Below are 25,026 nucleotides of genomic sequence, written 5' to 3' on the forward strand. Positions count from 1 at the left end.
AGTCTGAACTTATACTTTCCCTACACCAGCTCTTTTGATGCTCAAACATTCCATTCTCTAAGAGGTAGAATCTTAGAAGACTGTACCTCAGTTAACAGGAAGCCCAACCTGGAACCCCTGACCATTTGCTGTGGACTCTTGAGGGCCTCCGCAAGCTTCCCCTTCCTCCTTCCCCCTCCCAACTCCTCCCACTCTACTCTTCTCCCTGGACTCTGGAGGAAGGGCAAAGTTGTCCAGTGCCTTCCCAGTTTTGCTGTAACTGAAATAAGCATATAGACCCCTTTTAAGTTTTTACTTCTTGTCAAACAAAACAAAAATGGGAAACAGGCTAACAGAGATGGCCAGCAAATAGGCAACAATGGAGATGTTATAAAATTACTGGAAATACTAAAAGTAATAGTTTCCCTGGGTCTTACTCAATCATTAACAAACTCAGTCTTTCCTTGGCTCCCCTGACCAACCTTCCCTCTTGAAATCGTCATGAGACTGTTGCTCCCACTTCTTTTCTGAAGGGCCCTACCTGCTAGGCACACTCACAAAGCCCCCAGAGAACAGTTTCTGGCAGTGATAAACACTTGCAAAGCAGTTGAGACTCGTGGGTTGTGGTTGCTTTGGAATCTTGGTGCCGGCGAGCCCAGAGATAGCCTTTGCAGGGTGGGTGGCCCAGGGATCCCGCAGTACAGAGGCTCCACAGAGTGCAGGGGCCCGCGGCCATCTTCTCAGCCTTTCTTCTCCCCGCATGCCGCCTTTCTTGGTTCTCTTCAGAGAAAATTTATGTACTCTGTAATTGGAATTTGCCGGACTTCCTTGCCAACACGCCCAGGAGTATGAGTCCACAGGGGTTTCCTGGGGCGGGCAAGCTTCACTGAGGCTGTTTTGAAAAGGTTGTGTTCTTCCTAGTTTTCCAGCATAGGTATATTTTTTAACATGAAATTTAGCCCCATACAGGGAATGGATTTTTCTCAGGAGTCCGAGAAGACATGCGGCCTTGCCCTGCAACCTGATGAGATGCAGAGCTTGTTGCTCTCCCTTTCCCAGAGCTGTTTTTTCAGATGCTGGGTCCTTCCCACAGCCTCTCCCTTGGAGCCAGGGAACCAGGGAGCCCCTGAACTCTGGTCCTAGAACCTATTGGGTTACTTCAGGGACATCAAGTTATGATCCTAGTAATAAGACCAAGAAAGAGACAGGAACCTATGTTGTTTAGAAATACTGCCAGGGATGGTGACCTCAGAGGAAAAGCAAGAGGCTGGTAGCATTTAATGCATGCTGTGTGGGGGCTTCAGCGTCATCAGCCGTGTTCTAGGTCCTAAGCCAGGTGCTGGGCACGTGGGCAGGTCATTTGTTACTGTTGTTGAAATCATAATATTGTAAGATAAACTTTGGAGTTTAAGAAATATTTTACTTTTTTAAAGAGGAAAGAGCACAGTTCCTTATACTTGAGGTCAGACGGAACTGATAAAGAGGATGTTGCTACAGGAATTTCACAGTGAGGCAGTGAGGATGCCAGTGCAGGGATTTACGTGGAAAGAGGCAACATGTCTGTGGGAAAGCCACCACTTTCCCCAGTCACTGCCTTTTCGGGAAAAATCTCAGATCTAAGAAAGTTGTATGTCATAAACAAACCCCTCCCTAAGAATCAGTGAAGATGTAACCCACCATTAAACACCTCGTGTTTTTCCTTGGATATTGACTAAGCCCACCCAGGGCTCCTTACCTGCTGGGCGCCAGTGGGAAATACAAACGGAACTCAGGAGGCGCGGTGCACATGTGTCAGAGGGCCAGCGCCATCCTTGGACCATGTGTGTGACCATGTTTGCATTAGTTCGGCCAGGTGGCTGTGCCGCGAGCGTCCTAAAACAAAACTTAGGCGCAGTCAGTCAGAGGCTGCTGGTGGGACACCAGTGCCTAGCAGACGCTTGCTGTGCCAGACACTGCCCCTGGTATTGCATTTAACCCCCACACCAGACTGCAAAGTAGGTGTTACCATTCCAGTTTACAGGAGAGCCTCAGGTATCTCATGCGTTTTACCAAAGGGAGAAACCAAGGGTAAAGCCTTACCCTGGCTCTGAAATTTTTTTATATTCGATCACACACGGCGTGGGAGAGCACAGGTGACTTGAGCTGGCCCTGGAAGGAATTATAGGGTGAGGGTTTGGGGGTGCCGAGGAGGCAGAGGCCTGCCAGGCCTAGGCTTGGGATCTTGGAGCAGCAGGAACGTTGGCTGGTGGGGATGGTGGGTAAGTCGTGGGCTCCATTGTCAGGCCTCCAGCCAGTCAGGCCTCTCAGTGTTCTGTTCCTGGGACTCCTGAACTCTGCCTTCCTACTCAGAAAATAATTATCCTCCACATACCGATCATTCCCATGGAGTATTTCCACTTATCTTATCCTCTGTGATTATATTTAAGGGACATGAGGATGTTATTCCATAATTTTTTGTACTCCCTGATGGGGTTGACTTAGGGCAAGGCACAGACTAGTCCCTAGCTCAAGCTTTTTCTGTGGGATGACCTTGGATGCCCTCGAGCTTCAGAGCACAACTGTGAGACTTGGAGGACTCCAGCTGCTTTGCCTCTCTGCCCTATGATCTGCCAGAGGAGGATAGGGGACCATTGGGAAAGAAAGGGTCTTCTTAGTTAACTTGGCTAATCCTGTCTCTGTGCTCCCAGTTCAAGACTGGTACTTGTTCATGCCCTGCTAACTTTTGTGAGGGAGCCTCTGAGTTGACAGAATGTAAGAGCCCATGACTTGCTAATGCCTTTGGTCTGTAACAAGACCATCCCAGGACCCCGGCTGGCTGGCCCTGGACTGTGGCAATGATCAATGAAAACATAAGGCATTGTTCAAACAGGAGCTACGGTGCTGGGAGCCACCAGGGACTGTTTACCAGCCCTCAGTGGAGAGACTTTTAGGAAAAAGTAGACAGAGAGTAGTTCTGTGTCTCTGGGGGTTGACTTATTTGACAATCAAAGTGATTTGAGAATTACTGCCCACACAGCTCTTGGTGTTGATGACAGACAGGGCTTATTGGACACTGCAGCCAACTCCTCCCAGAGGCTTTCTACACGGCCAGTGGAACTGGAGGTCGTCTAGTTAATTATAAAACTCTGTTAAAGGAAGAGATCATTTTTAAAAAGAGTACAGACATTTTAGTTTAAACCCAAACAGATAGGTCTGTGTGGACCCTTGTAAACCGACTAATTTGGAGCTCCCTTTCCTCTATTACATGAACCACATCCACAATACATCAGTGACTTAAGCTTCCAGTTTGAGTTCTTAAAAGTAAAGTAAGAATTTAGCCACTTGTGATGCAATCTAAGTACAGAATCCTTTTAGAATTTTTTACATTTCTCTAACAATTCAAGAGCACTTTTTTTTAAAAAAAATGATCCTGTTATTAAGTCTCTTCAAAACATCTACTTGGTTGTCACAGAAATAGCTCTTTTTATTCTTGTTTCATCACTTATGTAATGTTCAGTTAAATTTTCTGTTTTGATCAACGAACACTACCATCTTAAACAGTTTTGGAAATGATCCCAGCTGATTCGTGGTAAGCAGAACACTCGGTGGGAGCCGAGAACCCACAGGTGTGTGCAAGAGAATCCTGCCCAGCGCACACCCAGGCTCGAGTTGGTATCATTTACCAAGGGAATAGACAGTGTGCATTTAGCTAATTGGTAGGTCAGTTATGTAAGCAGAGGTCATGAGCAGACTTGCAAGGTCAGTGTTGCTGTATCTGTCATGAATGACCATGCTGGTTCCACAGTCTCTGCCGACCTGCCGACCCTGCCCTGTTGGGGCCTGCAGGCCTCAGCTCTGTCCTGCCTGGGGAGGAGTAGGCCTGAGTTGAGACTCTGTCCCCTCTCCTCCCTTTGGCATTGTCCTCTTGTTCTTACCAAGGAGCTGCCTTGTGGAGAGGTGTTGCCTCCCTTACATGAAACGTGTTGTCCTGAATGGAGGAACAGCCTCCAGCTGAGTATCCAGGAAGTGAGCTATTGTTCACACAGCATGTTCTAAACAGTCTCTGCAAGAAGGAAGCCCTTTCCCTCTGGTTTGTGTACACACACACACACACACACACACCCCACGCAACCCTCCCCGGGTTTTGATTAACTTGTTTTTTAGGTAGAATTCTGTTTATTTTGGAACTAGATCAGTGTGAATCATGAGTGCAAAGCCTTTTAATCTCTATAAACTGAAATGAACAGGGAGTCAGGACCGTGTGGGCTACTGACCCAGCATCTGTGGTTTTACAAGGATTGCAGCTGTTTCTTGGTGTAAGGAAGGCATGCAGCTGGCCAGGAGGGTTACAGAGTGAAAACTAAATGACTTTTAGGCTCAACCTTGTTTTTCCAAGCACTTAATTTAAGAAGGCTCCTTAGTGCCTCCTGCCATGGCCCCAGATGTGGCAGGGACCTCTCCCAGAAACAGGGGCAGACAGACGCTGCCTTTGGCAAAGGAGCAGATCTCACCACCGGCGCTTACAGCAGTGAGAACCTTGCCTTACTTCTGGGGTGACGTCATCCGGGGAATGAGGTGTTCCATGAGGACCCGTGTCTTTTACGCGGTGCAACGCCTGCTCAAACTCCTATCATAATAAACAGACTGCTTATTAGGCTCCCTCCGCGACCAAGACCTCTTGTACAGTGTGTCAGATCTTAGCAGCAGTCCAGTCAGTGTTCATGTCTCCGTTTTGCCTTTGAAGAAATGGAGGCCTAAGGAGGAGATGTAAAGTAATTTGTCCATAACAATGATCCCATGAGGGAGGAAATTTTTCACGCTTTATAGAAAGGAAATTGAAAAAATATTAAATGACTTGGCCAAGGTTCCACAACTAATTAAATGGGTTTTGAACTCAAGTTTCTTATTCCAAAGTCCTCATTTTTTCCACCACTACTCATTGCCTTTTCAATGGTCTCAGTCCCATATATTTGAAATTGTACTCTGAGCTTTAATAGAGCAGAAGCTAGGCTCTGTAACCCTCCTGAATAAGGTGGAGGCCATGAATTAGAAAGATAATTAATCAGGCACTGGTTACATATTTCTAGTGTTGTGACCATAGCAATTCTATAATTTTTCTTATGTTTGGTTTTCTCTTCTGTAAAGTGGGAAGCATTTTAGCTCTCCTCCAGGCTGGTTGTGAGGATGAACTGAATGCTGGGAGGCTATCAGCTGCTGTTCGGTGCAGAGACCCCCCCGGGCAGAACCTAGCCCTACAACCACACCATCCTGAGGGCTCTAATGTTAACATTGTTGATCAAAAAGTGCTTTCCAAGGAAAAGGATACCTTGCTGTGAGCACCTGAATTCAATTTTCAACAAAGATGACCTCCTGAAGTAGGGAAGAGATCATTCAATAAACTCTGAACACAGTCCACACACTTTTCCCTTGCTCCTTCAGTAGTCTGAGCATGAATTTGATCTCATTTTATTGCTTTCAGGCTATGAAATGAACAAACATATTCTGCCAGCCAAGCATTCTAACATGCCGCTTCCCATACTAAAGAAACTCATTGATGCAGGGGTTAGTGTCTTAATTCTCATTGATATCAACCAGTTACCCAGGTCTGCCCATCCCTGGGAATAAACACTGAGATTGAGTTTTCAGACTGTCAAGACTGGGGCAAGCCTGGTTCCAGAAGAGAGAAAGCCACAGCCCATGGAGGAGCTGTGCTGTGGGCCCTCCCCCCCAGAACCTTTGAGCTCGGGAGTAGTGAAGTCAGCTTCCCCACGTTCCTTTGTCTTTGTGTTTCCTTTGCCTTCAGCATGTCTTTGCTTATTAGTCTGTGGAGCACAGTTCATTAGAAATGATAAAACTCAAACCAAGGTTGATCTTATAATCTGTTTTTCTCTAAAAATTTGATCCTGAAAGAGACTTTTTCATCCTGAAAATTCTTGAACATACAGAAAACTTGAAAGAGACTTGGATAATGAATACCTATATACCCACCACCTTGAGCCTAGGCTCTGCGGTCAGCATTGTGCTATACTTGCTTTATCTCATATCCCTCCATAGCTCCAACCACTTAAAAATCCATGTTATTTTTTTTGTATTTCAGTGTAACTGACAAACATCAGTACATTTCATCCTTAAACATTTTATAATGTATATCATGAACTAAAGTTCAATATTTTTCTATAGTTATTTGAGGGGGGATGGTCAATTTAAAGAGTTCAATACATAAATCTTAAGTCTGCCATTCCCTGAGTTTTGATAAATATGTACATTTGTGTGACCCAAAACCCTATCAAGTTAGGAAATATTATCACCACCCCAGACAGTCCTCTTCACACCCCTCCCAGTCAGCCCCACCTGCCCCGTCTGCCAGGGGCTCCTCCTCTGTCGTTCACGCCACTGCAGATTGGTTTGGCCTTTTCTAGAACTTCGTGAAAATGGAATCAATGCAGTGTGCCCTCTTTTGTGTAAGGTTTACGTGAAATATTTTAATTAGTGCTTTGAAATGAAGTTTGGGCCCTGGCTCGTGTGGCTTAGTGGATTGACTGCCGACCTATGAACCAAAAGGTCACTGGTTCGATTCCCAGTCAGGACACATACCTGCGTTGCAGGCCAGGTCCCTGGTTGGAGGAGTGAAAGGCGACCGATCAATGTATCTCTAGCATATCAATATTTCTCTCCCTCTCTTTCTCCTTCCCTTCCTCTCTCTAAATAAATAAATAAAATCTTAAAAAAATGAAGTTTGGGGACTCTCACAACTGTATTTATCCAACATCTTCCTATTTCATGAGTTCAGAGATAATTAGGAGTAGCAAGCTACAGGAGATCCCAGGACAGCTGATGGATACTGGTAGTGTATTTGTATTACATATGTAATTTTTGTTTTACATCTTTAATGTATATAATTTGGTGCTCAAAATTTCACATCTAACAGACCTGATATTACAAGGCAGGTGTTCCCCAGCAGAACCCAAGCAGCCCATGGCTGTCGGACCCTGGTCCCTGGCCACGCTGATGAGGAAACGGATTGTGAGTGGGAGCCTAGGATGTTTTCTTGGAGCTCATTTACTCCAGAGCCAGACTAACAGTGCTGTGCGCTGGAATGCAGTGCAGACGGAAGACGAACGGGGCCGAGCGGGGGCTACTTGGATGTTGTTGATGATGAAGGAAACCAAAGACCCACGAGGCGGGTTACCCGCTGTTTGCAGTGACTGCAGGCTCTCTGGGGTCTGTGTGCTTCCTCCTCATCTGCCCTCGCCCTCCATTAAGCCTACTGCTGGATGGAAAGTAGATTGCAAAAATTGGACTAGAACCCAAATACATAATCCTCATTAATCTTTTAGATTCTTGTCCCATTTTTTAAAGCCAGTACTTGGCACACAACCCAGAGTTATATGGCAAGCAATAATAAAGTTAATTGGAATCTAGGTCTCTCAACTTTTTTTTCTTCTTTCAGCAGTTTCTTGGGGCTTTGAGTTAAAGATTGCTGTTCTAGCATGAGAAGGTCATTTGGCAGGTATTGTTTACAAGTAGGACACCTTTTCGGTCAAGTTGTATTGAAGGTCTGGGGCCCAGGCATCCTGGGCGAGGGAAAGAGCAGGCTGGTAGACATGGGGTGAGAGAGGCGTTGGGGAACAAGGCCCAGTATCAGCAACCCGAGAGGGACGGGAGGGAGATAGGGAGTTAGAGACTTAAGACTGGGGTCGTTGGCTTTCCTCACTCCACCAGTGTAGCTGGGACAAACACCTCATGGGATTTAACAAAAGGACAGAGCTCTGTTGTCTCTCAGTCTAACAGAAAGAGGGATTGACAACAAAGATGACAATATAAAGAGGATTCAGATGGGGATAGAACAATTCATATGGTCACAGCCTGCATGCCCCTGTGTCGAGACAGAGGAAGCCGAGACTACCCCCGCCTGCGGAAAAGAGGCTCCTCAGGAGGACTGCCCAGAGCTGACAGCCCTGGGCAATTGCAGGTACTTATTCATCCCTGCCGCCTTCTCCCGCACTGTCCTGCCTCCCTCTCCTCAAGCGGTTGACACAGTTAGAAAATCAGGACAAATAATTTACTTCAATCCATCTTTGTCTTTCTTGAGGCTTGTGCAATTCAGTCTGGAGGGAGAGGGCAAAAAATACCCCTGACCCTGGTCAGTGAGCCTGTTAAAAAATGCGAAATCAAAGCCCTCTCTAGGCGGAGAGCCTGTCTGCTGCTAAGAGGCAGAGGACAGAGATGATGATGAATTCTTATGTGGTCTCTGGGCCTGGAATGCAGCCGTCAGCAGTCTTTCCCTAAAGACTTGCACAGCCAGGGTGACGTCAGCAGTCACCTGATGGATGGCCTGGGCACAGCCATCTGGTGAGGCTGGGGAGGCTAAGGCTCTGCTCGTCAGCCATGTGTCCCTGGGGATGGGGAGCACTGTCCAGGCGAGGCCAGCTGGGCACCCCCCCTCCCCCAGCAGGAAGCTCAAGCTCTCCTTGGAGCAGGCTTGGCCTCTGATGGCACTTACTGGACGTGAGAACTCTGTCATCAGCAGGGAGTTGGGAAGTATGCCTGTGGAGAAGAGCTTCGACGTTCTCACCTGAAAAATGGGTACTACATTTGCATGGCAGTGAGTTGAGGCTCTGCAGGATTGATTGTTGAAAGGGCCAGCTGGTAGTTGTGCAGTATGGAGGTTGCTGGCCTCACAAGCCAATGAGTCTGGAAGAAGATACAGATGAGGAGGGAAGGGAAATTAGAGAACCCAGATGGGGCCTGAGGTGTTGGCTGCCTTTCCCCTCTCACTCCCTCAGTGGGGCAACTAGCCTGGCGTGCGCATGTAACGGATGGTAGCTGTTTCTATCTGTCACCAGCCTCTCCAGTGTGCCAGCTCTGCACAAGGCACCCTGTGGGAGCCAAAAGAAACAGTGGGAAACAAGATCTTCAGCCTTAGGTGTTTGGTAGTGTCTCTGGGACACACCATGAAACAGCTGGTCAGGGAAGTAACAGTGCAAAGCAGAGTGTATTTCTGAGCCAAGGCAGTAGTAACTGTTGGGGCAGAAAAGAAGACGTGGAAAGTGTAGGCCCAAGAAGTCTATTGTGTGTTTCCCATGGGTGGGAGCTGACAGCTCCCCCAGCAGCAGAAAGAGGGGTGGGAGAGAGTGTCTGACCTCAGAAGCCAAATTCAGTTGCTGGTAAATCTCAGGAACATCTCATGTTCCCATTTGTACAAATGGTAGAAGGAAGGCTGTCTCTTTCCCTTCCTCCTCTGCATTGGTCTTGGCTTACAGGCAGGTTGACCAGACTGATGCCTGCTCCCTGACACTGGCTGCTGCTTCTAGCTTGTACCTGGAGGGGAGGTTTACACAGGCTAACACACGCAACACCCATCAGCTGTCTCCCCCTCCCCTCCTCTCCAGTGTCCCCTGAAACATGGCCAGTGGAGTCTGATTTGCTCCTAGCAGCCAGGTTATGGTGACAGGAAATGGAGGCCTCTCTGTGCACAGAACGTCACCTCCCGCTGCCCACCTGGGGGCAACCAGGAGTATGTGTTCCAAACAGGCAGTTGTCAGATGACCTGAGCAGCAACACCTCTAGTGTTTGTGTTTGGTTTTGTTTTTAGACATATGATGAATACATTTTATACAGCCCCGGTTGGAGGGAGTGGTGCTGAAATAGATTAGCTCTGAATACTTTCCAAAAATGGAATATTTCTAAGCATTTTTTGAATACATGAATCCATTATTGTGATAACCGTCAGGAGTTCTCTAATTTAGTTTGTGTGAAGCTCAGTATGAAAATATGGCTATTTCCCATCTCTCCCCAAAAATGACAGATTCCACCCAGCCTGCCCCCCACTCCCACCGGCAATCCCCACACCATTGTCCATGTCCATGGGTCATGCATACATGTTCTTCGATCCTTTTTTTAAAAAGTTCTTTTCTGTAGAAAGAGTCCCAAGGTGTATTATTAAACAGAAAATGGAATGCCTCTGGCAGTGTGGGAGGTGGAATACATTCATATATTTGGTTACATGCGAACTGAATAGACCTAGGACACTGGAGAAACTGGTTATACTGGTTTCTTCCAGAGAGAAAATCTAGGAGCCCGGAGACAGGGGCAGGAAGGAGAGTTTTCTCTGAATATCCTTTTGTGTCTTCTGAATTTTAAACCATGGATGTTTTACCCATCAAGAAATAAATGTAAGTAGCCCTGGCCCGTGTGGCTCAGTTGGTTAGCACACCACCCCACAGCTAAAAGGTTGCAGGTTTGATTCCATGTCTGGGCACACATGATCCCCGGTCCCAGCAAATACACGAGGCAACCAATCAATATTTCTCTCTCCCCCTTCCTCACTCTCTAAAAGCAATGAAAAAAAATCTCCTTGGGTAAGGATAAATAAATAAGTGTAAGTAAAATTATTTTTTAAAACTTTAAAAATAAGTTTTACTAGGCTAGAGCATTGCAGATAACAGAAGGGACATGGAAAGCAAACTTATCTTTTATTGAGCATCTACAGTAAACCAGGTCTTTGACTGCATGCTTTATGTACATGTTCCTTTTTGTCCACACAACCCTTTGTGGGAAGCAGGATCTGTCCCCACTTCCATAAATTGAACGCTGAGGCATTGGGTGTTGAGAGTGCTCCTTGTACATCGGGGAAGGAGGCAGCAGGAGGCGGCCAGGGCCAAGGAAAGGGAGGCACTGGTGGGCAGGTGGGCGGGCAGAGCAGACCTGCTGTGGGGCCGCCTGGCCAGTGCGTGGGCACCCCCCACCACCTACTCCACTGGTCAGCTGTCATGTTTCCCTTTGTTCTTGCTGAGCCCAGGGACAAGAATTGCAGTGCGCAGGTGTGCGTTAACAGGCAGTCGTTTCTGTGGCTGGCGAATGCCCTCCTCTGCTCCTCTGCTGGGTGTAAATGTGCCATCTTTGTCTGCCAGCTACAGGATGGCTGGAGAGTTGTTTTTCTGATTGTCAGATCCTTACTTGCACTTAGAGGAAAGCTTCCAAACCCTGGTACAAAAGGTCCTCTTTCCATTTCTTTGGAAAAAAGAACAGTGAATTGAGCTCATTATCACTGCAGCCCAGAAAGGAGGAGGAGGGGAAGAAGAGAAGGTGGTCTCCTCCTCACTGCACTGTCCCACCTCTGGCTAGTTTTCCTGGGGCGGGGGGCTTGCGTCTGGCTCAGCATGACCGAAGCCATATGGCTGGGGTGGGCGGTCCATACAGGGGCGGTGTTGGAGACATTAGATGTGTTGAGACCAGCTGTCTGCTGAGGTCCAGCGAAAGACAAGTGTCTGTGCCCTTCTTATCCCTGAATGCAGAGCTGTCTGGGATTGCTGGCCTCCGGGGAGCAAAAAATCCTCCATTTAGGATCATTTACAGTACTTGTCTCAGCTCTAGAAAGTGGCCTCACAACCCAGAGCTGGCGTTCATACAGTATCAGCGATCTGGTGAGTGCTTATGATTTGCCAGGCACTGCTCTAGGCACCTGGGGTCTTACATATGACAAAGCTGGCAAAGTCTCTACTCTCATGGAACTAAAATGCTAGCATGAGCAGTGAAATGTGCCAGGTCTGGCCTGCTCTTGCACCCTCCGCTCAACCTCTGCCTGGTCTGGGAGAACTGCGGAGAGGGGAGACACAGAAATGCCTAGGAAGAGAGGCCCTTTGGCATTCCCAGCAGCCAGGCCCAGGTTGTTACCTGCTCACTCCCTTCAGAGCATGTTTTTAGACCCTACTGGGTCATGGCCAAAGTGGTTCTTTCTTAACCTGAGTGGCACAGAGTTCTGATACCTTGCAGGTTGGTGCCGGATTTGGAATAATCTGGAAGAACCCTGGAGGCCTGCCCAGTGCGTTGATGGTGAGCTGGCCTTATTTAATCCAAGCCTGACAGCCTTTCCTTTTTGTCCCTCTTGTGTTTCAGATTGAGAAAATCATGAGCTCTATTGGAGAAGGGATTGACTTTTCTCAGGAACAGCAGAAGATCTCAGGTACTGTACCAAGCAGCCATCTTCCCTGCAGAACACAGGCCTTCGGCTCCTTTCCGGCTCAGGTTTTCCCTCTGACACAGAAGCTGTCACTTAGGGAGTGAGGGAAGTCAGCCTCTGACCACATCATCCTCTTACAATTCAAGGTCTTAATTATCTGACAGTCCATCTAACTGTTATTTTTAGAGCCATGACTCCTTTTCCATATTGGAGGGGAATGTATACAAATTGAATTTCAGTCTGCCTAGTGAGAAACTATTTTTTTAATGAACAATTGTCACTCATAATCCTTTTCATAAATGTAGGTTCTCTGGATGGCTTAAATTGCACTACTTCTCAGTGTTGGTCTTTCCAGCTTCCCAGGCAGCTCTAGCACTAACTGTTCACTGGAACGTGGCTCTTGTTGGTCTAATTCATGACAGAGGCAGAGGGTTGGACCAGTGGCCTTGACTGTTAGTCTGCATCTCCTGAGGGGTCGGTTTTGCTATTTCCTCCTGTGTATGTTTCTCCATTTCTCCATTTAGTTACTCATCCTTTTTCCTTCAGATCACTACTACTTTGGGCTTTCCTTTCACCTCAGAGCCGTAGGGGTGAGGTCTGCCTGTTTCCTTCATTTGAAACCGGGGACCAAGGAGGCTATGTCTGAGCTGTTGTCCTTGATAATAGAAATGTGGTTGTGATACTTTCTTCAGTTGATGGCATCCTTAAAGGTGCCTCTCACAGCAGCTCTCACTCTCCTCCCCCAAGCATCTACAGGTCATCCTTCCCACCCCTCAACGGGGTCTGTGCCCCTTACCAAGGAAATGCCTCTCTGCATTGAAGGGGTAGACTTTCTTGCTTACTATGGAGGCTCCATCCAGGATTGACCTGTTAGCCCCAGTAAGATCTGCTTCCTCCGTGGACCTCTGGCTCTGGCAGGAAGTCTGATGAGTGGGGGGCAAGTGTGCGCATCATGAAGAAAGGGCCTGCTGTGGCCATGGGGCTTGTGAAGAGAGAACAGGCTCTAGAGCTTCAGTCCTGGGTTCAGTCCTGGTTCTAGACACGTGTGTGTCTTCGACAAGTCACTTAATCTCTGTGAGCCCCCAGTTCCCTATCTACAACATTGGGATGATAGTATCTACCTAATAGGTTTGTGGGAATGAATAATATATACAAATACTTGAGCTAAAGAGATACTCAATGTAGTAGCTATGCTTGTTTTCATCTGTGAAATGACTGCTAACGCGTATCGAGAAAGCTAGAGAAGAGGACACCTGTGCCGCTGGCTGTCTCCTGGCACCACTCTTCAGACTGCATTCCTGGGCCCGCCCCCAGCCCTCTGCTCCTTACCCCCCCGCCACAGGCTTATGTCCCTGGGTTCTAGCAGGGAGGGCCCGGCTGGGTGGGGTGTGTCTTTGTTAGCCCTGGATTACGGTGGGGTCTGCAGGGGGCTCTTCTGGCTAAGAGTTTATGGACCTGTTCCCAGGCAGTTGCTTACTCTCAGGCATGCGGTCGCACACTGTTTTAGTTTGCAGGCTTTACTTAGAGTCAGTGTTTGTGGGGAATAGAAGTTTAGGACTGAGACAATCACCGTTGCCATTTTCAAAGGTGTGCTTTGGGCACAGCCAGGAATGGGGTTGATAACAGTCAGTTCAGCTGAGGCCGAGTTTTGCTTCCCTGTACCCCTCTGGGTCAGAGGAGCCTAAATGACCTGTGTGTGCTTGAGACACAGGGTTTAGAAGCAGCCTTTCCTAAATCAGGAGATGCGGCAGCATCTCTGGAAAACACTCTTCTGGAAGAGCCCTTCTCCTTGGAGGTGGTGACATGGAGCTCTTTCTTTGATCTGCTGGCTCTACACCCAGTTCTTGCCCCCCATGAACTAGTGTGAATGCCAAGAGTTCATTGGTCCCGCTATCCCCCTAGGTTTCTGGATCCCAACACAATCTTGCTTTAGTATTCATTGAGTTGAATTACCCTCCATACCCCAGCTTAGGAAGCGAAGGGCAGGCACACAGGGGTGACCTCCTGAACAGATGGTGCGTCCACCCAAGCTGCTGAGCCCCAGGCCAGGCCGTGGTATGTGCAGCGGGGAGGCTCAGCCTGCCCCCCACACTGCTTTCTATCTAACAGTCAGGAGGGGCTTTCCCAGGACCACGAGGAGCACCAGCCTTCAGCCCAGACCAAAGCAGAATTCTTGTTTATTTTGAGTGATCACTATCAGGTGCAGATTGTCCTTGGGCTTCTGGATCTAGGAGAAGGGACCTGGGCTCTGGATTTGCCGGCCTGGCTGGGGAAGCGGGTTCCTCCAGCAGCCAGCCCTCAGCTAAAAGCACGGGATTGCACCCCGCCCCCGCCCCACCCATGTCCTGCAGGATGAGACCCTATTCGGCACTAGCTTCTCAGTCCTGTTTTGGGCCATGAGCCCCTGAGCTGCCAGCATTGGGCTAGTTACCTGAATCCACCGCAGCCCCTGCCAGGTGTGGTTTAAACTCATCCCACTGTCAGGAGTCCAGGAGGTCAGCCTTCCCAATGGCCCAGGCCTCTCTGGCCTTGTTCACCAAAAGCCTGTTTGTCAAGTAGAAGAAACTGCTTGGCTTTCTTTTGCTAAGGCCAGTCGCTTTAGCGGTCGAGTGGCAGCTTAACACCTGCCCCCCCTGAAGCCTCATCTCCCTGCACACAGAGCCCCTTCTGTGCCAGGACCACCCACAGCCTGTCCGATGCAGGTGTCCCCTAGCATGTTTGCAGGTTGCATGTGGTCCCTGGGTTGTCTGTGTACATGTTACTTTTTTGTCTCCACAGCTGGACTTGGGGTTTGGTTCTGGCCTCCCCTTGTCCTTGTCACCTCCCTCCCATGCCTTCTCCTTCAGATTGTGCCTGCCCTGCCCTGGGCCTGGCACCTCTCCCCAGTGCTCCGACAGGCCTGGAGGGGAGTCACTTCCTGGCTGTTTGGTGCGCTCACCTGGGGAATATCAGGTGTAGTGTCCTTACCTTGCTACCTGTGTTTGTGGTACCCATGACATATCTTCTTGGCAGAGGGGCACAGTCATTCCTTAAGTGGCAAGTGGGCTTTGTCTTTGGGGCTGTGTCATTCATTCCTCTGTCCCCTCTCTGGCTGTCCTGGAAACTGTCAACCAAAACTATATGAGTGTTCGTCTCTCTGCTCCCCGAGAAGCTGTCCTAGCCCCTTGAGCTGGAGGTAAAGTCTTGTCGTCTTTACCTTTACATTGGTGGGTGTGTCAGCCAACATCGGATGTTGGGGAACCTGTCATTTTGCTCTGGTGCTAGTGCTGCTGTGTCCTCCCCCTGAGGCGGCGGCAGCTTCTGTTTCGATGTCCGATCCCTGATGTATTTTCCTGAGCGTGGAGGGGAGGAGGAGGGGGAGGGGAAAGGGGGAGGACCAGACATTATGAGAGTGAGCAAGGTCTGTGGAGCTGGCAGCAGGCAGCGTGGAGCCCGAGAGGCTTTAGACAAAGCACTCCGCTGCGTTCTGTGAGCGCACACGTCCTCCGGCAGCCAGGGCTCCAGGCAGGAATGAATCAGCGGCTGGGAACACCTGACCTCATGGGCGGACAAGAGCCTGCTACTTAGGTCCCTGGAGCCGACAGCCCTGCTCAAGGGCAGGGGAGCCCCAGGCTCAGCATCTTGGAGCACTGCTACAGCATGCACTGGGAGGCTGCCCGGCTCTCTGGCCACCATCTGCTCAGCAGAGAGGACAGACAAGAAGGGGGGCCTGGGACCCTGGGTCACCAGGCTCCTAAAGAACCAAGCCAGTGGCCTTGGCCTGCCTGGCAGGCGGAAATGCCGGGAACAATAGAATGACTTTCACCGTGTCAAGAGTTCTCTGGAGGTGATGTTTTTACAGTTGGCTCTTCTTCTTTCCTCGCACCTTTCTCTTCCCATTTTCTTTTTCTTTTCTTTTTTTTTTTTTTTTTTCTTTATCTGTACTTACCTGTGAGCACTAGAGAAGTAGGTGGCGTTTAAGGCGTTTAGCTCAGGACATTCAAGGTCTTCCAGGGAGGGCCGAACTTCTTTCCTCCCTCACCCCGCCTCCCCTGCTCGATCTGAGGAGCATAGCAAATAGATGTCCTCCCTTCCCCGCTCGTCCTAGAGAAGATCGTCGGGATCCAGAGAACCTGGGAAGACACTTGCTGTCTTTATCTCTCAAAGAGAGAACAGCGCAGAATGTGAGTAGACAGGCAACCAGAGCTTGGCTGACAAAGGACCACTTCCCTTTGCTCTTCTCTGCTGGATTTTGTCATCTTTAGCCAAAAACTGGATCTGCCTGCCTGCTTTCCTGGCAGGCAGGTGAGTCACAGGAACAGCCACCATCAGAGGAAAATGAATGCCGAGCCCCTGCAAACCTACCCGGCCAGAGAACGCAGCTCTCTAGACAGTGCCGTGGCCCGGGAGACACCCTGCTTGCTGCTGGCACCTGGGGTCTAGCTGCAGACCCAGTTCCTGGCCCGCTGGCCGCACAGCCCAGTGGAGTGTGATGTCACCGTTCCAGCAGAGCCACTCAGAATGTGGTCCCTGAGCCGTGGCCCATGCACCCTGTCAGCTCCTCGCTGCCTGAGCCTCTGAGCACAAAGGGCCATGGTTTGCTTGTTCCGGGACTGCTGGGGGAAAACAAGTAAAAGTCTCTTTTCTCCCTGCCATGTTCGCTGCTTCTTGGGTTGCATGTGCTGGGTCCCTGTGAACAGCTGCTGCTTCCCTCCTGGAGCCCCCCCAGTGTGCCTGTGTCCCAGAGCTGCATGAAGATGTGTGTGCTGTCCTGACCCGTGTGTGCTGCAGGGGCGCAGGACTGGCCCCATGCTCATAGCTCCACGGGGCTCCCGGATGCATGGATGACAGGAGCTCACAGCCCCGCTGGTGCCCGTGGGACCAGACTTTGTGAACTACCTCAGTGTGAACACTGACAAGGAGTTGACCCAGAGATTGTTGGCGGTTGGCTTCGTTCCCACACCTGCCTGTCCCCGACTGGTGGGCAGAGGTCATGCATGTGCCCCGCAGCCTGGAGCAGCTTGGCTGAGGGGTGAGCAGGCCAGCCGCCCGAGGTTGCAGGTGTGTGCGAGGCCTGGCAGGCTGCCCTCAGCCCGCACACGGAAGAGGAGCTGCAGGTCCTCTGTTCTCCCGCTCTGGCCTTTTGTCCATAGTTTGTCTGCTTTATGGTAATGACTATGATGTGGCAGTGCCATCTGTCTTCATCTGAGTGCCGCTGCTACCGCCTTAACCGTTTTTCCCTTTTCAAGCGTCTGCCGATTCCTCTCTCGTCAGGTTCGCGGACGCTGGAACAGAGCGTCGGGGAGTGGCTGGAGGCGGTGGGGCTGCAGCAATATGAGAGCAAGTTGCTTCTGAATGGCTTTGACGATGTCCGCTTCCTGGTAAGTGCACAGGCCTCCTGGGGCGGGTGCCCCATGGGAACTGCTCCTGCTGCAGTTTCAGACAGTATGTAGAAGTGACTCACAGAGCCGGGAGTGTCATGTGTCTTCTTTCTAAACTCTCCCTCTCTACTGGGCTGTACAGAGAACTCTTTGCAAGTCTGCATCCCAAGAAGGAGGGTCCCTCCCCAGTCTCCCTCTCAAAGCTCAGGCCATGTGTTGTGTGATGTGGCATCAGGCCATCTTGTTCCCAGTCAGACACCAGAAGTTTTGGTGGACAGGACAGCCAGGTCCCTGTGGTGTCTGCCCTATCCTGTCTTAGCTGGATACCATAAGTTTCTTTTGTCCTCCAAAACGTTGCTATCAAGCAAGTCACATGTCTGGCAGAAAGACCTCTTTGCCCAGTGTCTGGGTGGCTGCAACAGCCTCAAGTGCCCATCCATGTGCCCACGGCCTCACAGATGGCCCAGAGAGGCTGCTTGTTTGAAGGACTGGTTGCTTTTCTGAAGTATAATTTTATACAAAGAAGAAAAGTCTAGGTGTCTTTTCCTCAGGCTCCCTGTGGAGTAGGGGCTCCCTCTGACAGTCTGGAAGTTGCTGAGGACAGGGTGCCTGCAGTGACGATCCCTCTCCAGGAAGCCCTCCCTGAGACTCCCTCGTGGGCTGGCCAGGGCAGCACAGCCTGCGCACGGCTGAGCCAAGGGCTTCGGCTCCCCTCAGAGGCAGCACTGGCGTCCCCTGGGAGGCATTTAGTGGCAATGCCAGTGAGAGCTGGCACTCCTCTGCCTCCTGAGTGCTGGGCACCGTGGGTGCTGGTGCGCCTGTGTCAGCTCCTTGAACCGCAGCCCAGCAGCCCTGAGATGTGTGCTAGTATTATCATTTTCATCTTCCAGATCCAGAGCAGTTAAGTGGCTTGCTCTTGTTCACACCACCAGTGATTGGCAGCATGGGAATGTGCACCCAGGCACTCTGGGTCTGAGGGCCATGTTCTAACCACGATACCACACAGGGTCTTTCCCACATCTGAGGATGTGGGGAGTGGCAGTGTAATCATTTCCGTGCTTTAAGTCACCGTGTCCATGTGTCACTTCAGGTGCTTGGTTTGAGGTGAATTTAGCCAACCTTCCTTGCCCCTGCCCTTCCTTGTTCCCTGGCAGGCCTGTTGCCTGCTCTGCCAGTTCCTGGGAGCACCATCCTGGCTTGGCATTGAGTTGCCTTTCCTCTCTGACGCAGATCTCTCTCTGTGCCCACCTCCCTCCACTGCCTTTTGAGGGGCAGTGGCGAAAGTCAGCCTAGGGCTCCTACCTCTGCCCTCACCTCTACAGTGTGGGTCTCTGTGGGATTCCCACTGACGGGGCTGCATCTGGTGCCTCCCAGATGCCCAGGGACCTAGCCTGGGCTTCCAGGAGGGGCCCTGAGTAGGACAGCTTGCCATACCTGGGCCATCTTCATCTCCAGGGCAGAGTGTGAAATTTACAGCAAGCCACCTTTCCAAAGCCTACTGAAGGCCAGTTATTTTTTAGCTTTAAAAAAAATTAGGTTTTAAAATAGCAATTTTTTAAAAAGTTAAACTGAGTATATTTATAGTTCTTTAAACCTAACCCCCTGACTCACCACGTTCCTTAGGAAAGGCCGACAAACCCAGAACAGAGGTGTGGGTTCAGCCAGTGAGGGGGATGAGTGGCCCCTGGCACTAATGTAGCGGGGCCCCCTCTCTGTACATACCCTTTCCTTAGACTGGCCATCAGGCAGGTGAGGGAAGGTAGCCGTGGACTTCATGTGTCCCCTCCCTGTGCTTCAGTATTTTAGAGGCTGAGCTCTTGACTTCTCGCTCCTCCTGCTAATTTTGGAAAGGTGAGATTCCCAACCGTTGAATATCAAGGCGCCGTTAAAACCGCTCCCCTGCCCTTCCTTTCGCTCCCTTCCAGCAAGTCACTGGACAGGCATCTGGGGAGATATGGCCCTGGCCCAGACATCCATTCAAGATGCAGGCCTCTGTTAGAAAGGGTCTGTTCCCATTTGACAAGGGCCCTCAGTGAGGGAGGCCAACAGCCCCATTTTTCCAGGACCCTTCCAGGTTCCCCCAGTGGCCCTGGGTACAAGCTGTTCCTCATGACTTCTCTTGGTTCTGCTGGGCAGCTGGTAGGCAGAGTCTGCCCAGGGACTGCTGATTGCACCTCACCCAAGTGTGTTAACATCACTTACCTAGAGTGGCCTGAGTAGCCATGCAAAGCATCCTGGGTAATTGCATGTAAATTGCCAGGTGGGCTGTAAAGCTAATTAAGTTTTAGCAACCAGGAAAAAAGAGGAAAACAACACACGAGAAGGGGGCGATTGTTGTTTAGAAACATTGCATATGATATATAACTTATGTCACGTTAGCTATGGTGTATCCCTGTGTGGTTTGGTGTTTAGCGCTGCAGTTGTCTCCCTTGCTTCTGAAATGCCCTGCAGACTTCTACAAGGTGCACAAGTGGCTCCCAGGAAACCAGGCTCTAGATATAGTGGGAACACCTGGAAACAGGGTGTTTCTCAGACAAGAAGCACTGCTATGGGACTTCTCATGACAGGGTCCTAAAAGCTTGTTCTTATGGAATGCAGAGCATTTGTGGGGGCACGCAGCTCCCTTTCCAGCTCCTTCTCTGGGTGGACTTGAACATCATGTGATCTACCGTATTTTGCTGTGTATAATGCGCACCTTTTTGCCCAAATTTTTGAGGGAAAATAAGGGTGTGCATTATACATGGGTAGTACTAACTCTATCTGCCTTCTATGATGTGTAAATATCATAAATTTGTTACTAGTACATAAAATTTCCTGTACCTTGTATCTTTTCCTATGTTTTATAATTATTTGCTACATAAAATTTCTTATACCATCATATCTTCAAAAGTAAATGCTAAAATTCCTTTATAATACAAAAAATCTACATAGAAATAAATTAAAAATGAATTAAAAAATTAAAACAAGAGATTCTTTTCCTGAAAGTCTGGGCAAAAAACATGGGTGCACATTATACACAGCAAAATACGGTAATTATCCCCTCTGCCTGAACCCCTTCCAGATAATCTTTGATGTTTCAGTGATGGAGATTCACCACCTTACAAAGTAGGAGCCCATTTATGTTTTTCATCATGTGAGCTGATTTAGAACATTTTCACATTAAACAAAAATGCATTTCCTCATGACTTCTGTCCCTTGTTCCTGGGTGTACCTTTTGGGGACACAACAGGACATGCTCAAGCCCTTTAGAAAACCGAGATCTCTGTCATAGCCTCCTGGGTCCTGTCTTGTCTAAGCTCAGTACCCTCTTTCTCTTGAGTGCTTCCTATGATATGATTACTGAGCTAGACAAGTGAGCACTGCAACTTGAACTTTATTCACACTCCTGCCTGCAGGCAGAAAGGGCCACCGATTGGTTAGGGGTCAGAGTCCGGGCGGCAGGGGCTGCCACCTGCTCCCTAGGCTGGTCCCGGGTTGACACCAGATGGGCGAACTCACTACACTGGCTCATGCATCAGAGCCAGTTCCATTCTTTACCACAAATCTTGTCCACAGGAAATGGGCTTTCTTAGGAAAAGGAAGAAGGTAGTTGATAGCTGTCAAGTTTATAGTTCTAAGCACGCTGGTACAGGTCTGCTTATCTGGGGACTCAGCCTGACCTCCCTTCATGGAAGTGTTAAGTAAATGATGATGTCCCTAATGCTGGAGTATTGTGTGGACGTTATAAATGTTTTTGAAGAATGTCTGATGTGGGAAAACACTTGCCTTGGATTGTTGAGGAAGAAATCAAGACACAAAAATCCATATGCAACATGAGCTTGATTTTCAAAAGAGGAAATGTCTCCCAGGGGGGTTACGGGCAGCTTCATCTTCTTTTTTGAAGTATAATAGATTTCCTGCCTTTTCTACAATGAATGTATCTGACATCAGAAAAGCAAATAATGTAGGTATCTTAAGGAAGTCGATGGTGCAGCTGGGAACACAAGGCACATAAAGCAATAAAAACAGCAGCCTGGCCAGGTGTTAAGTGCAGTGGTGGGACCTGTAAGCAGCAGCACAGAGGGGCAGAGAATCTACTTCACCGAGTATTTACCATGTGCCACCGGAGCGGGCCCACAGCCCTGGGGGACTGTCAGCCGGGTCACAGGTGAGTGCTGAGGCTGAGCTGAGGGTGGGGGCACTGCCAGTAGGTGGCACAGCCAGGACACTAGCCCAGATCTGCCCACTTTGAACCTCCGGTTACACTCACTGTCCTGGGCGTTTTTCAAGGCTGTGGGACTTGGAAAGATGCAGGGGATGGAAAGGCTGGTGAGAGGCCTGCGCTGTCTGCAGTGAGTGAGGAGGCCAGCTTGAATGTAGTGATGGGCAGGAGAGGTGGGCGCGGCTGGACTGCAAGGGGTCTTGACAGCCACACTGTGGGGGTGGGGAGAGGGGGTCTTCTGGTTGTGCTGCTCATCAGGCAGAGAACCCCTGCATCCTTAAGAGTGGGCACATGGTGGATGGTCACATGGAAGGACGGACAAAAGGAAAATGGAAATGAGTCTGGCAGCAGGCGCAGGATGAGCAGGAAGCAGAGGCTGAATGGGCAGCCTGTCGCCTCTTAGAGCCCGCATCAGGGAGGCCTTGTGCTCCTCCCATCCATTTATTTCTCCACAGGTTCCTGCCACAGACAGATAGGCTCCCACTGTTTTCCTGCCTGTTTCTGAGACTGTGCCAGCTTGTTACCACATGTTGGAGGGAGATGACAAGTGAAGAGGAGCAGCTCTAAGAGCTGAGAGGCATAAGTCTGGGAGCAAGTCCTCCTTTTCTGGCTTCCATGACGTTTTCCAGCCAGGCCCCAGACCCCCTGAGCTTCCCTTCCTGCACCTGTCCCCAGATTAACACCTCACTCCTCAGCCCGGAAGCCACTTCGTGTGCACTGGAGCAGCGTTTGCCCTTGGCTTCCTATGCCACCTCTTGCCCTCCTCCTCCGTCCTGTCCTTTGCCTCCTTCCCTCCCAGGTTTCAAGGGGAGGTGCTACCCGCACTGCAGTCCCGATGCCTCCCTGCCTTGGCTTCCTCCCCACCGCCCTGCCTCCCTTATCTCCACGTGGCGCTCAGGCGCTGCAGGAGTGGCTGCTCTGTGGATGGTCTGTGCCCCTGTGTGAAGCAGGACCCCAGAGGGAGAGTCTCAGCTGCTGCGTTGGAGGGCCTGGAGGGTCGGTGGAGCCCAGGCTTTGAAAGGAGTACGTTCAGTATGGATTGTGCCTCTTCGACCAACTCGATTCTGTGGTCACTAAGGAACTAACTCCTTGATGCCCGGGGTTGATGTACACCAGCTGCCTTCCATCTCTGCTGGGCCCTTTGCTTTGAGACACAATCTTGTGCACTGTGCTCTCTCGCTCTTCTGTGCTTTCTCTGCCTGACCATGTGGTGTTACTCAGAGTGGCAGCAGCTGAAATTGTTCAGGAGTCTGGCTCTCCTTGCCCCTGGTAGTGTTCTGGTCTTCTCCATCCCCCTTTATAGAAGAGGACATTGGAGCACTATTCTCATGCCTGTTAATTTAACTAAGTGCACTTTAAGATGGAATTGGACTGGCGAACAGACCCCAGTAACATAGGTTTCGATTGCTGACATCTCAGTGTGAGCAGTAGCAGAGGGTCCTGGCCTGGCATCTCAGACCGTCATAAGTTCATTTAGTGAACCTACAGGGCAGGGAAGTGGGGCCCGTGTGTCTCTGTAAAGGCACAGACCTCCTAACACACCAAGCGTCATTTATGAGTCGGGTTCAAGGGCATCCCTCAAGCCTACCTGTGACCTCCTGGGGTCCAGAGACACCACATTCAGGGTCCTGGGATTAAGTAATTTCCCCAAGGTTGCTCCTCAAGCAGACTCCTGGGGCCAGGGCGGTGCCCCCCCCGCCCCCACTCCAGTCCGCACTCCTCCCTTCCCCAGAAAGGTGCTGTGTCTGGGCTGCGCACAGTGCGTTGCCCTGAGTGGCCTGGCACTGAGCCAGTGAGCTAGGTTAGCGCATCACTGGCAGGGCCAGCCTGGGTGAGGCAGACAATTCTGTCCACCCGCTGTGTGCTGAGCGCCATTCTACCCAAGGCTGGAAATGGAACTGTGAGGAATTGGACCCCAGTGAGCTCTTGGCACTGGCTTAGGGCCCCTCTGCTGCCCTTCTAGGCCTGCGTCCGCCATGGCCGCAGGTCGGGGAGCAGGTGTTCCTGCCTGCCACTCTCATGAAGCTCCAGGCCCTGGGGCAGCTTGCTGAGGCCATCGTTCAGCAAACTGGACAGGGAAAGCAGAGAAGAAAACTCAGGGTTCCCCCACACCCCGTTACAGTCAGGAGATGTGGGCTTTCCTCCGGGTCCTGCTGTGTGATTCAGAGCAGGCTGCTTAGCCTCCCTGTTCATCCCTGTCTCATGGGATCTCCTGTGACTGCTTACTTCATGGGGGCCTAAGGTCTAAAGTGGACACATACTACCTGCAGTGACACATAGCGGCCGCCGGGACTGGCCATGATAGTGTAAGAGTGTGAGGGGAGGGTGGCGTCTTCCCCACACTGAGGGCTGGCAGGCAGGCCTCTCCCAGCAGGCAGCAGATAACAGCTTTGTCCTCAGATCCAGGAGGTACTGCCGCTTTGGGTGGTCTAGGGATCAAGCCCTTTGACCCCAGACTGCCTTGTGATTAGCTAACCTACGTTGCTGATTTGGGGGTGAATGGAGCACCTGGAACCTCAGAAAGGCAAGTGTTTGCGGGGGGCAGTAGATGGATAGATGGAGGCCATGCCTGGTACAGGGAGAATGGGGATACCAGGGACCTGCTGGGGAGGACAAGGTTCATAAGGGGTGTTGCTTCCATGGAACTGGGACGAGTTTCCCTAACACCTTGGAGGCCCTTCTCGTGAAGATGACAGGCGGGGCAGACCTGCAGCTTCAGAACCTAGGGGCCCATGACATTTGTGCTTCTTCCTCATCTTCTCTGGAAACAGTTGCTCTCTGTGGCCATCAGGTCCTCTCTCTCCGTGTGAGGACAGGGCTGGGGTGGGGCGAGGGATTGTTGGCAGAGTAGGGAGTGTGGGTCAAGTCTGGGCTGCTTTTTTTTTTTTTTTTTTTTTTTTTTTTTGCTGAGGATGGTGAGATTTTTAAAGGGCCAGCCATGAGCACAAGGAAGGTGTCAGTTTGGGAAGTTATATGACGAAGGCCCCGGGGAGGCACAGGCGGGCTGGCCAGGCAGCGGTGAACAGGTTAGCACAAGAAGAATCATTGAGCCCCTGGTACCTGCCAGTAGGTCCATGCTGAACACCATGGAATTTGTTGTTAACCCTGCGAGCCAGCTCCATTTATTCTTGTTTACAGGGTTCTGACTTTGTACCCACCTTGAGCAGCAAAGTCGGGATATGAACCTAGTTCTGATTTAAACAACTTCTTATTCCTTTATGCTGTAGCTGCCTTGCATAGTAGCTATCCCACAGGAAGCTGTCAGCCCCTGGCTGTGTGGGTGCTTCAGGAAGCGTGGCTTCTGCAGTACTTTCCATCAGTAAGACTTTCGGGCCACAGCAGTAGCACAGAGCCCTGCCACCACTCCTCTCCCTCAGCGCCCCCTCACGCCCAAGACTCCTGGCTTGGGGGCTGAGGTTTGCGCTGGGAGACAAGTGCGCTCACCCCTCACCCGCCTGGCCGGGGGCGGGGTGGGGGGTTAGGACAACCCCAGCCTCAGAAAGCAGTGCTGGCTTAGATCAGGGTCCTCTTCAGTGACCTGCACC

General features: G+C 50.5%; 1 protein-coding gene across 7 annotated transcripts in view; it reads left to right on the forward strand.

The window, feature by feature from the left end:
* The window catches only part of ANKS1A (ankyrin repeat and sterile alpha motif domain containing 1A), a 199,772-nt gene that overhangs the window by 155,556 nt on the left and 19,190 nt on the right, over positions 1-25,026 (forward strand). For 6 of the 7 annotated variants that reach the window (XR_008528761.1, XM_054569245.1, XM_054569247.1 and 3 more), the window contains 2 exons: positions 11,857-11,923; positions 17,174-17,280. Coding sequence is in view for 5 of the 7 variants with exons in the window: in XM_054569245.1 (XP_054425220.1) it covers positions 11,857-11,923; positions 17,174-17,280 (174 nt within the window). In the remaining 2 variants the exon portion in view is untranslated. Of the gene's footprint in view, positions 1-11,856; positions 11,924-17,173; positions 17,281-25,026 lie in introns of those variants that run through there. The other variant, XM_054569251.1, reaches the window with a different exon arrangement.

Source organism: Pteronotus mesoamericanus, unplaced genomic scaffold (genome assembly GCF_021234165.1).
Source record: "Pteronotus mesoamericanus isolate MK-2021 breed Mesoamerican mustached bat unplaced genomic scaffold, CSHL_Meso_final contig_20, whole genome shotgun sequence".
NCBI classification, from domain to species: domain Eukaryota; kingdom Metazoa; phylum Chordata; class Mammalia; order Chiroptera; family Mormoopidae; genus Pteronotus; species Pteronotus mesoamericanus.